The sequence below is a fragment of the Bos taurus genome, chromosome 23 (genome assembly GCF_002263795.3).
Source record: "Bos taurus isolate L1 Dominette 01449 registration number 42190680 breed Hereford chromosome 23, ARS-UCD2.0, whole genome shotgun sequence".
NCBI classification, from domain to species: domain Eukaryota; kingdom Metazoa; phylum Chordata; class Mammalia; order Artiodactyla; family Bovidae; genus Bos; species Bos taurus.
Window position 1 is genome coordinate 32,876,709 of NC_037350.1, and position 16,683 is coordinate 32,893,391.

The 16,683-nt window shown below is 42.1% G+C and overlaps 1 protein-coding gene across 5 annotated transcripts in view; it reads left to right on the forward strand.

The window, feature by feature from the left end:
* Positions 1-16,683, forward strand: part of RIPOR2 (RHO family interacting cell polarization regulator 2) — a 211,576-nt gene that overhangs the window by 89,949 nt on the left and 104,944 nt on the right. For 2 of the 5 annotated variants that reach the window (XM_010818489.4, XM_024983689.2), the window contains exon 1: positions 11,581-11,715. The exons of the other annotated variants lie outside the window; for them this stretch is intronic. In XM_010818489.4, coding sequence (XP_010816791.1) covers positions 11,655-11,715 — 61 coding nt within the window. In that variant the 5' untranslated portion in view covers positions 11,581-11,654. Of the gene's footprint in view, positions 1-11,580; positions 11,716-16,683 lie in introns of those variants that run through there. 5 annotated transcript variants of the gene reach the window in all.

Below are 16,683 nucleotides of genomic sequence, written 5' to 3' on the forward strand. Positions count from 1 at the left end.
GCATCTTTAACTGTCTAGAAAACCCAAAGTACATTTCAGAAAACTGTGTACCTTCATATATCTAAAAGATGTTATTAGTTTTAAAAGTTACAAATGATGTCATTTATATACAGCCACGTAATTTAGATGATCGTTAACATAATAGACTTTTTATTTTTTTTAACACCAAAAACGTTTTGTATTGGTATATAGCCGATTAGACTTTTTAAAAAAGAATTTCTAGTTTAAGGTCATTAGTATCTTAGCTTAGTATGTAAGTCAGGCAGGTAGGATAAATCAATATTCTAGAAGGACTCTTTTTAAATTATTATTTGTTTGTTTATGGCAGTGCTGGGTCTTCATTGCTGCCCCAGGGCTTTTCTCTAGTTGCAATGCACAGGCTTCTCACGGCACTGGCTTCTCTTGTTGCGGAGCACAGGCTTTAGAGCGCGGGCTGGGTAGTTATGTGCAGGGGCTTAGTTGTTCCGCCGCATAAGGGATCTTCCTGGACCAGAGATCAAACCCATGTCCCCTTCATTGACAAGTGTCTTATCAACTGCGCCACCACAGAAGTCCCAGAATTATACTTATCTCATGAAAATCTATCAGGAAACCGATGGCACATTTTATTAGAAATGTTAGATACATCCATAAGGTGCTGCTGTTCCTACCACACAACAAAGGTCTACTTCAGCCCAAGTTTGGGACAATTTCCCTTCTTAAAAATGTAATTATTTTTATACTTGAAATTCTTTTCTGATCCTTCTATCACATTTCTCTGTTAGAAAAACTATGTGCACACATATTTTCTTTTTTATTGAGGAACAATTGATATATGATGATGTGTTAATTTCAGGTATATAACATAGTCGACACTTATATACATTGTGAGATGATCACGATAAATCTAGTTATCATCTGTCACCATTATAAGTTATTATGATAATACTGAGTGCATTTCCTATTCTGTATATTACATCCCCATGACTTATTTATTTTTATAACTGGAAGTGTGTGCCTCTTAATCCCCTTCACCTATTTTGCCCATTCCCCCCACTCCAACTGCCCGCCTCTGGCAATCACTAGTTTGTTCCCTGTGTCTATGAGTCCGTTTCTGTTTTATTTTTGTTTGTTCATTTGTTTTGTTTTTTAGATTCCATAGAAGTGAAATTTAGATTTCATTTAAGTGAAATCATAGAGTATTTGTCTTTCTCTGCTTGACTTGTTTCACTTAACATACTACACCCTCTAGGCTCATTCATGTTCTTGAAAATGACAAGATTTCATTCTTTTTATGGCTGAGTAGTATTCTATTTGGAGAAGGCAATGGCAACCCACTCCAGTACTCTTGCCTGGAAAACCCCATGGACAGAGGAGCCTGGTAGGCTGCAGTCCATGGGGTCGTGAAGAGTCGGACGTGACTGAACGACTTCACTTTCACTTTTCACTTCCATGCATTGGAGAAGGAAATGGCAACCGACTCCAATGTTCTTGCCTGGAGAATCCCAGGGACGGGGGAGCCTGGTGGGCTGCCGTCTCTGGGGTCGCACAGAGTCAGACACGACTGAAGCAACTTGGCAGCAGCAGCAGCAGTATTCCATTGTGTATATAAACCACATGTTCTTTATCCGTTTGTCCATTGATGGGTACTAAAGTTGTTCCCATATCGCGACTATTATAAATAGCACCGCAATGAACATGCAGGTACATATATGTTTTTTGAGTTAATGTTTTTGTTTTCTTCAGATAATCTGTATCTTCTTGTTGACATTTTCCATTGTGAGACTTTCTTCCCATGTTTAATTTCCTTTAGTTCTTTAAATGCACTTTGAATAGATGATTTCAAGTCTTTGTCCTAGTAAGTCTAATACTGAGCTTCTTCAGGGACAGTTTCTGTTGACAGGTTTTATATTGTTTTGTGTGGATGGCTCATAATTTCTTATTTCTTTGCATGTCTCAATTTTGTGTTGAAAACTGGACAATTTAATTAATATTATTTGGGAACTCTGGAAATCAGATTCTCCCCCTTCCCTAGGATTAAAAAAAAAAAAAATCTATGTATTTGGCTGCACCAGGTGTTAGTTGCAGTATGTGGTTCTAGTCCCCTGACCAGGGCTTGGACCTGGGCTTTCTTCATTAGGAGAGCAGAGTCTTAGCCACCAGAGAAGTCCCCTAAGGGTTTTGTTGTTGTTTAATGACTTTTCTGAACTAGTTCTGTAAAGTCTGTATTCTTTGTTATTTGAAAGAATAACACTGAAATCTCTGCTTACTTACTTAGCAGTCAGCTAATGTTGGACAGAGATTTTTTTTTAAAAAATGCTTGAAACCAATTTAGTCTTAGCTTTTGTCAGGTCACTTTGTGTGTAAGCTGGGACATACTCTCAAACTCTGACCTTATAACTTTGCCTTAACATTTCCTTCCTGCTTCTTCAGAGCCTCAAGATAAGACAGGGGTGACTGTTTATGGCCTTTGAAGATCTTTTCTTAGCATGTGCACAGCCTGGTCATGTATTCAGCCTTACACGTTTGGTCTTCTGGATTCCCAGGAATACATCAGAGCTTTTCAAGTCCCCTATAGCTATTTCTTTCCTTAGCTTTTTTTTTCTTAAGATTTTGGTTCACCTACTGTTTTCCCACAGTTCTTTCCACCACCCTGGGCTGCTTAATTATTCCCCAGTTGTCTCTGATTTTCAACAAACAGACCCAGGAAAGAAGCTGTTCACTCTGGGCAAATCTGAGTCAAATTCAATAAAGACAGTCTGGTAAATGGGGTCTTCCAGGGACCCAACAGACAAGTCAAATCATGACAATTTTCTGAGGAAAGGGGCTTTAAAGAAGCTCGAAGCCCATTCCCTAACCACTCCAATGACTGCCAGTCTACTGGTTTTCACTGTACTGTAGGCTCTTGGTTTTCAAGGCTACAACAGAGCTGGGGAAGGCAAATCACCCAGAATTTCATTCAGCCTGTCCTTTAGACTTTCCCAGCACCTGTAGTAAGCAACCTTGAGTGTGGCTCCTACAGTTGAGAGATACCCCTAAAACTGGGAAAGGTGAACAGGAAGACTTTGAAGCCTCTGGGGGGAATGTCACCCAACAAGGTGGATATACTCTCTTGCAACGTGAAAATAGGAATATTGTTAAAATCATGTTTCTTTAGTCCCAGCTCCTTATCCATGCCATCCTGCAGTTAGGCACATTTTATGTGCATTTTTACAGTCAAAGTTATCCAAAGATAAGATTATTTCTGGCTCTGTGGGTTTTTTCACCTTCTTTTTCTTTCTTGATTCCAAACTCTCCTCACAGTTTCAATTCCTCTCTCATACTTTGTTCTCCTTTCTGTTTCTAAGATGCCTAATTATTTCAGATTCCTCCCTGCTCTGAAGTTTTTGTACCTGAAAATTAAATATTTTGAAATACTTTCTGGAGGAGTGGGAAATTCTCCAGAAATGGGTACAGAGAGAAGATTGTGAAGCTCATCCTGTATTGAAATGAAAGCTTACATTGGATGATGACATTTTCCCATCAGTGTGACTTCCTCCTTTAAGCACTTCACAAAAGGTCATTTTTTCCTAAAACAGCAAATCATGCAGAAATGTTTAGTAAATAGCCAATCATTATAACTTAAATTCTTATTCTACAAAATAATATCTTATAACATGTTGATTTTCACATGTTCAACACAACACACACATAATCATTTATGCATTTACTTAAATGTTTCCCACTGTGCCTAAAATATAGTAGATGTTCATTATCAATTTTTCAAATAGATAAATGGATGGATGAATTAATGAATGAAGGAGTAAATGAATGAACACAGAAATGGGCAAGTAGAGTGTCTCAAAGCAAGGACAAGACCTTGATATTTGCATACCTGGTACTGCTGCTGCTGCTGCTAAGTCACTTCAGTCGTGTCCAACTCTGTGCGACCCTATAGACGGCAGCCCACTAGGCTCTTCTGTCCCTGGGATTCTCCAGGCAAGAACACTGGAGTGGGTTGCCATTTCCTTCTCCAATGTATGAAAGCGAAAAATGAAAGGGAAGTCTCTCAGTGGTGTCCGACTCTCAGCGACCCCATGGACTGCAGCCTACCAGGCTCCCCTGTCCATGGGATTTTCCAGGCAAGAGTACTGGAGTGGGGTGCCATTGCCTTCTCTGTAAATACCAATTGCTCAGAGTACAAAAGCTTTGCCATATTCCAAGTTCTGTTGTTAAACTTAGCCCACGATTGAAGTTTCTCAGTCGCGTCTGACTCTTTGCGACCCCATGGACTATAGCCCACCAGGCTCCTCCATCCATGGGATTTTCTAGGCCAGAATACTGGAATGGGTTGCCATTTCCTTCTCCAGGGGATCTTCCCAACCCGGGAATTGAACCCAGGTCTCTCGCATTGCGGGCAGACGCTTTACCGTCTGAGCCACCAGGGAATCCCAGACTGTCACAAATCAGACTTGATTAAAATAGTTGGCTCACAGGATTCACACTATGAAAGTAAGCTTCATCCTCACTTTCGTTCTCTTCCTCAAATCCAATTACCAGAGCTGTTTGCCTCAGTCACTGAAATGCAAGTTCCTTTGGTTGTTGTTCCAGACTCACCTCTCACTGTTTAGTCAAAGCCACTCTCTATAACCTACACCTCAGTAAACTGACCAGCCCTGAACACCGAGTTTCCCAAGCCTCAGTCCTTTTTTCCAGGATGGATTTGAAGGGGATCAGAATATATTGCTCCAAAATATGCCCCATTAGCATGAGGATTATTTCTGCATATGTGTGAGTTAGGTTGCTTCAGTCATGTCCAACTCTTTGTGACTCTATGGACTGTAGCCTGCCAGGCTCCTCTGTCCATGGAATTCTCCAGGCAAGAATACTGGAGTGGGTTGCCATGCCATCCTTCAGGGGATCTTCCCAACTCAGAGATCAAACACAGGTTTCCTGCATTGTAGGCCGATTCTCTACCATCTGAGCCACCAAGGAAGCCCCAACACCACCTGGGAAACCCTAAGAAAAGTATTTTTAGCTGAAGGCAATTCAGAAATAGCAGACACAGAAAGCAAAGCTTTCTCCCATTCTGCCTAAAAACAGGGCATAAATTTCCCTTTGTAAAGGTGTTCCCCTCTTGGATAGCAGGAAAAGGAAAATGACTCTTCATTAACTGAAGGTCACTTTTATCACCAGAGATGAGATGAGCCTGCATAGCATATCTTATTAAGCAATCCATGGGTAAAGAATCTGCCTGCAATGCAGGAGACACAGGAGACGCCAGTTCGATCTCTGGATAGGAAAGATCCCCTGGAGGAGGAAATAGCAACCCACTCTAGTGTTCTTGCCTGAGAAATCCTACAGACAGAGGAGCCTGGTGGGCTATAGTCCAAAGGGTTGTAAAGAGTTGGACACAACTGAGCGACTAAGCATGCACACACACATATCTATCATACATTTCCTAGTCTCTTTCTCACAGTTCACCTCCACTAGGAGCTCCAGCCTTCTTGCCTTCCTTTGTCTGGTCTTCCTTCTTCTAGTTGCTTCCCCACAACTTATCACTCTTTGTTAAAATAGTATACAGCCCCCAAATCTAACCGCTTCTATGGGATTTTAAGATTTTTCTTATGAATTCCCCAGGCATTATACAAATATTAATAAAATCTGTACGCCTCTTCTCCTGTTAATATGTTTTTGTCAGTTTAGCTATTATATATATTTTTTATTTTGCCATTTTTGTCATTTATATAAGTAGATTCATATTTATATTTTTATGAGGCTTTCTTGGTCAACATGATGTTTTTGAAATGGATACATATGGCTGCACGCATCTGTAGGCCATTCATTCATTTTCCTCCATACCCAACACATCATGCATATACACCTTCTCTCTCTAAGGTGAGCATGAACTTTGGGAACAAGGAGCATGTTTTCTAATACAGTGCTCTGAAGGCATTCTCAGTGGCATCTGTGGCCTGTTCTTTGAGATTGTTATCTGTCTTTTTCAAATGTCTGGACTGGAGAAGAAAAGATTGAGGAGACTGTCCAAAGGGCTATTGAGACTTTGTAGCAAACATGGTGGCTACTCACTTTCCATCCCCACTGAGGCCTCAGCCAGAGGAATGGCCCTAAGCCGCCCTGTGAGAGATTACAACTGGGCATGTGTGGTGTGCCATGTGCTATGTCAGTTCCTTTACATGAATTAGCCTTTGTAATCCTCAAAACAAGCCAAATGAGGAAGTGTGTTAGCTTGCTAGGGCTGCCATGACAAAGCACCCCAAGCTGGGTGGCTTACATAACTGAAATTTATTGTTTCATAGTTTTGGAGGCTAGAAGTCTGAGATCAAGGTTTCACCAGGGCTGGTTCCTTCTGAGGGAGGCAGGGAGAGCCTGTTCCATAGCTTCTGGTGGTTGGCTGGCAGTCTTTGGCATTCCTTGACGTCTAGATCTCTATCTCCATCTTCACATGGTGTTCTCTCTGTGTGCCTGTCTGTGTCCAAATCCCCCCTTTTTATAAGAACAGGTGGATTTGGTGGGGACATCCAATTCAAGTATTACCTCATCTTCACCAGTTACATCTGCAATTATCCTATTTTCAAATAAAGTCACATTCTGAGGTACTGGGGTTAAGAACTTCAACATATGGATTTTGGTTGTGGGTGGGAGGTGAGGACACAGTTAAACGCATAACAAGGAGATATTATTTTCTCCATCTGAAGATGAGGAGATAGGCTAAGAGAGATTATGCTCAACTTGCTGAAGTAGAATGGCTGGGGACCCCAGGGTTGCTATGGTAACCTGGTGGTTCTGAGGTGGGAGAAAATGGAGGTGATGCAGATCCCCAAGAGCCACACGGATGCCTTGGGGACCCAGATCATTGTCAGTCACTCCATAAAGCTGTTTAGACGAGAAGCAATGGAATGAGCTTTAGAGTTAGTCCAGTCTGCCACTCACTTAGCTATGTGCTCTTAGGAAAGTTATTTAAGCTTTCCTAAGCTTACAGATGAAGCAGATTGCTTCATCTGTAAAATGAGAAAATAGCATCCACCTTGTGAGGTTGTGCAGATTAAAGGACATAGGACAATGGGTGAGAAATGTAGTGATCATCAAAACTGAAACCTGTCCTCTCATCCCAGCCACAATAAATGGAGCTCTGGTTTACATGCAGATTTCCTACATTTTGGGACCATTTTTTTGGATATAGTTAAAAAAAACACACACACACATAACATAAATTTACCCTCTTAACAGCTTTTAAGTCCACATTTTAAGTCCACAATATGCACACCGTTGTGCAACAGATCTGTAGAACTTTTTCATCTTGCATGACTGAAACTATATCCATTGAACAACTTCCCATTTTCCTCTCCCCCCAGCCCCTGGCAATTACCATTTTGCTTGCTGTTCTATGAATTTGACCCCTTTAGGTGCATTGAATAAGGGGAACCATACAGTACTGGTATTTTTGTGACTGGCTTATTTCATTCAGCAAAATGTCCTCAAGGTTCATCCATTTTATAGCCTATAACAGGATTTCCTTCTTTTTTAAGGCTGAATAATATTCCATTGTATGTATATGCCACATTTTCATAATCCATTCATCCATGAATGGACAGTTAGATTACTTTCGTATCTTGGCTATTGTGAATAGTGCTGCAATGAACACGGCAATACAAGCATCAATTCAAGATCTTGCTTTCAAATTTGGTGGGGAGGGGGCAGCAGTGGGGGGAACGGTGGCAGGCCAGGGCAGGGGGGGGGGGGGCACAGTGTATGCCCAGGATTGGGCTTGCTGAATCATATGGTAATTCTATTTTTTAATTTTTTGAGGAACCCCCATACTGTATTCCATAGTGACTTCATCTTCCAGTTCAAGCCCATTGATATAATTTAGGTAATTAATCATAATCCTTGACCAGAAAAGTCATTTGAATGGGAATTAGGGTGGAGGATGTGGTGAAAAAGTTAGAAAGAAAGGGAGAAGAGGTGATCTAGAGAAAGACTTCAGCTCCAGCTATCTGCCTCTCAGGGTATTTCTCAAGGTGGGAGGGGCACTGTTGGCATTTTAGAGCTGGACAGGCCTTCCTCTCAAGCCACTATCCCATGCATTGCAGAAAGGTTACCAAGACATTAAATATCAGCCATACCCCTAGTCGTTGTGCATCCCCAAACACTCACTGTTTCCAAACTCACCCCAAGGATGGTCCCAGCCCTGGTTGAGCTCAGTTAGAGGTTCCTACAGGCCCCAAGCTACATGTTCTCTTTGAAAACCCTATGGCAGTCAGCACAGGGGGAAGCCCACTGCTGGTGCTCAAAGGATATGGAGCAATGGGAACTGTCTTTAGCAACTCTTCAGTGATGGGGATCCAAAATGGTACAGCTACTTTGGAAGACAATTTGGCAGTTTCATACAAAACTTAACATACTTTAACCATAGTGCTATGCTATGCTAAGTTGTGTCTGACTCTTTGCACCCCTACGGAGCCTGCCAGGCTCCTCAGTCCATGGGATTCTCCAGGCAAGAGTACTGGAGTGGCTTGCCATTTCCTTCTCCAAGGGATCTTCCTGACCTAAGTATCAAACTCGTGTCTCATGTCTCCTGCATAGGCAGGCGGGTTCTTTACTACTAGCGCCACCCGGGAAGCCACTTTTACCACACAATAAGTAATCCCACTCCTTTTTAAGCACTCAAAGGAGTTGAAAATTTATGTCCACACAAAAACCTGCACATAGATATTTATATCAGCTTTGTTCATAATTGCCTAAAATTGGAAGCAACCAAGGTATCCTTCTGTAGGTGAATAGATAAATAAGCTGTGTTATATCAACAGTGGAATATTATTCAGTCTTAAGAAAGGAGGGATTCCCTGGTAGCTCAGCTGGTAAAGAATCTGCCTGCAATGCAGAAGACTCCAGTTCAACTCCTGGGTCAAGAAGATCCACTGGAGAAGGGATAGGCTACCCACTCTAGTATTCTTGGGCTTCCCTGGTGGCTCAACTGATAAAGAATCCACCTGTAATGCTGGAGACCTGGGTTCGATCTCTGGGTTAGGAAAATCCCTTGGAGAAGGGAACAGCTACCTACTCCAGTATTCTGGCCTGGAGAATTCCATGGACTGTATAGTCCATGGGGTTGAAAAGAGTTGGACAAGACTGAGTGACTTTCACTTTCAAGAAGAAACGAGCTATCAAGCCATGAAAAGACAAGGAGGAAACTTAAATGCATACTACTATGACAAACATAGACAGTGTATTAAAAAGCAGAGACATCACTTTGCCAACAAAGGTCCATATAGTCAAAGCTATGGTTTTTTCAGTAATCCTGTACAGATGTGAGAGTTGGACCATAAAGAAGGCTGAGCACCAAAGAATTGATGCTTTCATATTGTGGTGCTAGAGAAGAGTCTTGAGAGTCCCTTAGACAGCAAGGACATCAAACCAGTCAATCCTAAAGGAAATCAACCCTGAATATTCATCGGAAGGACTGATGCTGAGCTCCAATACTTTGGTCACCTGATGTGAAGAGCAGACGCATTGGAAAAGACCCTGATGCTGGGAAAGATTGAGAGCAAGATGAGAAGATGGGGTCAGAAAATGAGATGATTGGATGGCATCAGCAACTCAGTGGACATGAGTTTGAGCAAACTCAGGGATATAGCATAGGACAGGGAAGCCTGTTGTGCTGCAGTTCATGGGGTCACAAAGAGTCAGACACGACTTAGCGACTGAACAACAACAACTAAATGAAAGAAGCCAATGTGAAAAGTCTGCATTTTGTATGATTCCAGCTATGACATTCTGGAACAGGCAGAACTATGGAGCCAGTAAAAAGGTTGCCAGGGGTTGTGGTAGGGAGGGAGAAATAGGCAAAGCAAGAGGATTTTTAGGGCAGAAAAACTACTTTGTATGAGACTATAATGGTGGATACATATCATTATCTATTTGTCCAAGCCCATAGTGTATATGCTGCTGCTACCGCTGCTAAGTCGCTTCAGTCGTGTCCGATTCTGTGAGATCCCATGGACTGCGGCCTACCAGGCTCCTCCATCCATGGGATTTTCCAGGCAAGACTACTGGAGTGGGTTGCCATTGCCTTCTCCGCATAGTGTATATACAACATCAAGAATGAACCCTGCTGCTGCTGCTAAGTCACTTCAGTCATGTCCAACTCTGTGCGACCCCATAGACAGTGGCAGCCCACCAGGCTCCTCCGTCCCTGGGATTCTCCAGGCAAGAACACTGGAGTGGGTTGCCATTTCCTTCTCCAAAGCATGAAAGTGAAAAGTGAAAGTGAAGTCGCTCAGTCGTGTCCGACTCTTTGTGACCCCAAGGACTGCAGCCTACCAGGTTGCTCCATCCATGGGATTTTCCAGGCAAGGGTACTGGAGTGGGGTGCCAGTGCCTTCTCCAAAGAATGAACCTTGGGCTCTTGTAAAGCTTGGACTCTGGATGATAATGATGTATCAGTGTAGGTTCAACAGTTGTAACAAACATACCACTCTGGGAGGGAGGGGGAGATGGGGAGTGGTGGAGGTAGGGTGAGGTTTGATAATGGGGGGGGGGGCTATGTATAGGGGGAAGCAGGGGATTACGGGAAATTGCTATTACTTCCTCTCAATTTTGCTATGAACCTAAAGCTGCTCTAGAAAACAAAGTCTGTTAATATATGTGTACATATTTTTAAAACCCTACTCAGTAAACAGAATTGCTAGAAGTAAACACCTTGGGCCAATAACTGCCCACCCTCGTCTCTATTTGCATTTTCCGAGCTTCTGACACCTGAGGGGAGAGGGCTGAGAAACACCTAGTGAAGTTGCAGTTCACTCAGATTTGTGTTTGAACAGCAGTATAGAATTTAGCACACTTTGGGTGTTTCCATATGGTGATGCCAACCACTGGTACTCACGTGACAGCTCAGTGGTTACTCCTCATTCTGGGAGGAACTGCCTTCTGAGTTACATTTTCTACTTTCTGCTTTAGTGGTAAGTCTGAAGTATCAGACTGAGTCAGTATTATTAAATGGAAGTTTTTTGATCCAAACAATTTACCAAAGATGAACTGAGTCAGTAAGAGTCTACATGTGCATTAAATTTGGTGTAAGTTTTGGAAAGTTTCTAATCTTCAAATGCAAAGCGTTTGTTACAAAAAAAGAAAAATGCGACTATTACTGAGTAAAAGAAAAGTTCTGTCCCTCCAAACGCCTGCCTGGGTCTAACAGAGAGGCTTGCTGTCCTTCCAGATAAATTGTCACTGAAGCAAAACTGAGAGAGGAGAAATGTGAACCCCCTCTCTTTCAACACTACTCATTGTGTTCAAATTCACAAGTCGGAAACTTAAACGCCTACCTTCCTCTTTAAGAAAATATGAAAGTTGTTGCTAGAAAATAGAATTCATTGCCCTCTGACTTGAAGTGTTATCTGTGTTCAGCTTCAACCGGATCTGCAGCCCCCTTCCAAAAAAAAAAAGAGAGAGAGAGCAAATTCTTTCTTGTCAGTGGTGAAAATCACCCCACCTGGAATGCACTCTTCAAAAGGTTCTCGAAGCCTATTCATATGAATGAAGCTGCTTTCTCAAGGGCAGAGGCGGAAGCTGCCCTCTTGGGGCGCTTAGGCAACCCGGGGAAGGGAAAACGCCTCTGGGGCCAGTGAGGCTGCAGGGGCTACGTTCCGGCTGCAACGCTGACTGCCATCTCCAAGATGCAGTACCTGGACCCCGAGGAGCTGCTGATGGATGAAGAGGATGATGTTTTTGGAGAAGGTAAACATGTCTTTCTGGCAGGAGCCTTTCTGATCGACTTTGCTTAGCTCTGACACTGTTGGAAACTTTGAACAGACTTGGGTAAGGAACTGGAGGACTCTGACAGCATCCCGGATGGGATGACACCCCAGGAGTGCAGTGCAAAACTGGGGACAAAGGAATTTAATGGGTCTCCCAAATGCTTTTTTTTTTTAAACTGACGAAAGGTTCAGTTTAGGGTAGAAAATAATGCTGATATCCCTTTGTCCCTCTACTATGCTCTCTTGTCTAACACCTTAAGAGAAGGAAGTCTGTCTCCCTGCTCAGCACACAGCAGGAGTGGTTGGACTAATGGACCAGGGAATGTTCTCCACGGTGCCATGCTGCTTAGCTCTGCACCAACCGCGGCTCCCTCTGTTCTCTCTCTACCTTTGGATCTTTCCCTCTCTCGCTCTTCCTGGCACCCTGGCACCCCAGATCTCTCGATTGCCTCTCCCTTTTCCTCTCCTTCTAGGCTGGGAGGTGGCAGCCTTACTAGCTTCTGAGACCCACTGCACTGCCTGGGTTTCCCTAGGTAGACCCTATGTGGTGGAATTTGACATTAAAGTTTGCAAATTGAAATGGCTAACCTTGTAATCTACAAATTCCTTGTTCAAATGCTGCTTATAAGATTGGGCTGCAGGCAAGAGCTTTTCAAGAATTTGGAACTGTCATATTAATGGTTATCTGGATTCAGGGACCTCATAAATTCATTTTTATTCACAAGAATCATATCTGGTATTACCCTATCAAGTAATTTTTTAAAGGAGCTCTGGTAAAATTTTTTGCAGTTACCCAAGTAACTGAAGTTTATTGACGATAAATGAAAGAGTATAGCACAGTAATCTAATCATCTAGGATGCAACCATTATTGATGTCTGTCTTTATATTACTTTGTTGCAGCCTCAGAAATATTTAAAACCATATATTTTTTTAAATCACGATTTAAAACAGCTTAAAGAATGTCTCCCCGAACTTCCTTGCTGTTTGCCACATTCCTGGACTATTGCTTTACTTGGATGACAGATAGAGCCACTCTGATTTGAAGCTTGCTCTTAGGCTCCATTCCTCAGCTTTCACTTTCACTTACGTATGTTTTTTCTGTGTACACGTACTTAGATATTTACCCCCTTCAGGAATTAGAACATGTTTACAACTAGGAAGATAAGCCTAAATGGGACAATTTGGTAGTTATCTACCCAACCTTCAAAACACCAGGCCACAATTTCTCCTTTGCCTCAAAGGGAGACGGTAAAGCGTCTGCCTACAATGCGGGAGATCCAGGTTCGATCCCTGGATCGGGAAGATTCCCTGGAGACGGCAATGGCAACCCACTCCAGTATTCTTGCCTGGAAAATCCCATGGACGGATGAGCCTGGTAGGCTATAGTTCATGGGGTCGCAAAGAGTCGGACACGACTGATCAACTTCACTACTACTACTACAGTGCTAAAGAGCGCCACCTATAGACAGATGGAACCACCGCACTGTAAATTACTATGGCCACCTGATGCGACGAACTGACTCATTTGAAAAGATCCTGATGCTGGGAAAGATTGAAAACGGGAGGAGAAACGGACGACAGAGGATGAGATGGTTGGATGTCATCACTGACTCAATGGATATGAGCTTACTCCTGAAGAAAGCTCCGGGAATTCGTGATGGACAGGGAAGCCTGGCATGCTGCAGTCCATGGGGTCGCAAAGAGTCGGACATGACTGAGTGACTGATCTGAACTGATAGATTAAGTGGCCCCTCTTTGAAGGGCTTCCCAGGGGGCACAGTGGTAAAGAATCTGCCTACCAATATAGGAGAGGCAAGAGACACACGTTCCATCCCTGAGTTGGGAAGAGCCTCTGGAGTAGGAAATGGCAACCAATTCCAGTATTCTTGCCTGAAAAATTCCATGAACAGAGGAACCTGGCAGGCTATAGTCCATGGAGTCATAAAGAGTCAGACACAACTGAGCATGTGAGCACTCTGAAAATTAAGACCTCAACAAAGCAGGAATTGAGGAACCTGTAAGATCTTTCTCCTGAGCAGTCATGATTATCAAGGTGGTGATTTCAACCTCAACAGGCACAGTAAAGAGTGAAGTTGGGAGTCAGACAAGATTCCAATTCAAATTCTCGTTTTGCTTCTTATTACCTATGTGATTTAAACAACGTAATTGCTAAACTAAACCTCTGTTTCCTCAGTGGGGAGATGGAACAATAATACCTATTGAGTTGTACAGATTATCTTCGTAATAGAGTCATAATATTTGCATGGTGCTTCACAGGTGATATACTTTATACTTTTCCAGACTGATTTTCTCATTTAACTTAATCTCTGCAGATTAGAGACAGAATCCTTACAATTCCTGTATCTAGCGTATTTTTATGACTTTTGGAGTCATGGATCATGTTTGCCTATTTATTGAAAGCTTGTCTGGGTAGTTCCTTCATTTTAAGTAAGCTCCCTGCAGGATATTAGTCAAGAGCTTCGTCTCCAGACCTACACTGCCTGAGCTCTGCCACTTAATTTACTCTGTGATTTTAAGCTGGTTACTCCACCTCCCTGTGTCTCAGTTTACTCACTGTAAAATGGACTACAAACTTCCTAGGGTAGTATATGGATTAAATATTATTAATATTTAGGAAGGTGCTAAGCACTCAATTAACACTAATTCCTACTCTGAATTCACAAAAATGGGTTCCTAGAATAGGTCAGAAAGTGATGTATAAAAGGAATTCTATACAGAGTTTTTTTCCATATCTGGTGAACCTAGTGTCTGATTAGCCCTTCAGGTTCCTCTGTGCATGGAATTCCCCAGGCAAGAATACTGGAGTGGGTTGCCATTCCCTTTTCCAAGTATATTCAAAATAGGACTTATCACAGAAAAATTGGTTTATAAACCACTTTTCAGAGGTATGATAGGGTGGAAGCACCAATGGATAAGTGGTTAGGAGCCTGGACTGTAGTCCTGCCCCTGCTGTTTTGCAGATGTAGGAGCTTAGGCAAGTCACATAACCTTGTTGAGCCTCATTTTTCACCTACAGTAAGAGAGTTGATTACATATTCTCTCAGATCTCATTTGAAAAGCTCCAGCATTCTATTACATCATCTTTTCTCCACAGTGGCATCTACCTAGAGGAATTCAAGCTGCTTGGAGGTTTCCTCCATGCTTTTGGCTCACTTGAACATGCCTAAGAAAGCAGAAAGCTTTGGGTCAAATCAGTTTCCTCTAACATAAAGGAAGGAAGAGGCCTAGGAGCTTGTTACTAAGGCAACTGTATTTCCTGGTAATGGATACACTTTTAAAGGACCCTTTCCCCCTAAAGAAACACAAATTTAGGATTTGGGCCCATTGGTTGAAAGTATATATAATTCATTTAGATTTATGGACCACAGAAAGATCTGGGAAGAAAAAACATGAGTTTTGCTCACAATATGTTTTTAACTGCTTTTCTGAGATCCTGTTTGCTTTAGCTTTTGTTTTCTGTGGTTAAAGAAAATGTTAAAGTTCATGTAATTAAGAAGCATTAGTGTGTAACTTTGCTCTTGTTCTAGGAGAGAGTTGCATATGGTTAGTGAGAGAGAGAGAAGCAGTCACCCACCTACCCACTAGAAACCTCAGTATTTGTTTCTCTCCTTCCCTCTTTCTCTCTTTCTCTCTCTCTCTCTCTCTCTCTCTCTCACACACACACACACACACACTCACACACAGGTTGACTTTCCAAACATCATCATGCTATTTAGAAAATGGTTCCTATCAGGTAGACTGTATTCTTTGCCAGGAGAATGATTGATTTGATTACCACGCTATTGAAAAACCAATAATTGGAATTAGAGAGCTCCTTTCGCATTATTGTTTCAAACATATCAAATTAAAGGGCTTTCATCTGTTTTGTCACTGTGCCTTCTTGACAGGCAGTCTGGTGTATGTTAGTAGAAAGAACTGGATGGATAATAATAGTAATGATAACTGTAACAATTATGATGGTGATAATAATAATAGAAAAAAAAAAAAGTGTTGTGCACAGTGGAGGCCCTTGGCCAGCTTTCAAGAACAGAACAAGATTCGTGTGTGGGAAGAAACCGTTCCTCAGGTGGTGGTCTACCAGTAGCTCAGCAGCCAAAATTACTCCTTGGCACGAGTCAAAGTTGCAGTTCTTCTTTCCTTAGAACCACAAGCTTTCCCTGCCTTTGTTTTCACCATGCTGTTGTCAAGTGCAGTGATAAGAATAATAAAACCACCACCAGTTCACAGTCATCTGTGCAAAGTATTTCTCAGGCTTATATATTTCCTGGACACTTACATGCCTGTTAGGATCTTGCTTCTGGAAAGACCACTGGAACCTGCAATGTGTTTGCCAGACCTTCAAATGTTCTGGTACAATGAAGCACAGCATAGGATTACAGTATCTAGGGAGGTTGTTTCAAACTCCCCCAAAGGAGAATGCTCCCAGATGGAGATAAACTGGCAGAAGGGAGTCTACTGGACCAATAGCTGCTTGTCAATCTTAAAGAGATCAAGAGATGCTTGGGGAAAAAATGCTACACTGTTTTGAACCAAAGCTCTCTTCTTTCCCCAAGCCAATTAAGCCAGCATTTCCCCCCCCCCACCCTTTCAAAAGTAACTTCAGTGCATAGCAAGAAAATTGCAAAAAGTTTGTCAAAAAGAGAATTGTAAGTAGAATAGATACCCACTTTGTCTTTCTTTGTAAACTGCTTATGAAACCAAAGTAGATTTTTTTTTTCTAAATGGGTTAACAGTTATGCTACCTGTTGTGATCTGGCATGTTTTGATATTGTTTACTGAATTACATTTTCCCTTTCCAAAACTGAAAGAAGAAAAGGAAGAAGGAAAGAAGAAGGAAGAAGAGATTAAATAAGTTTATGTACAAAACCAATAGATTCTGAAAGTTCAGGCTGGTTTAGTCAAACCCTTTATGGGAAAAGTGTTGAG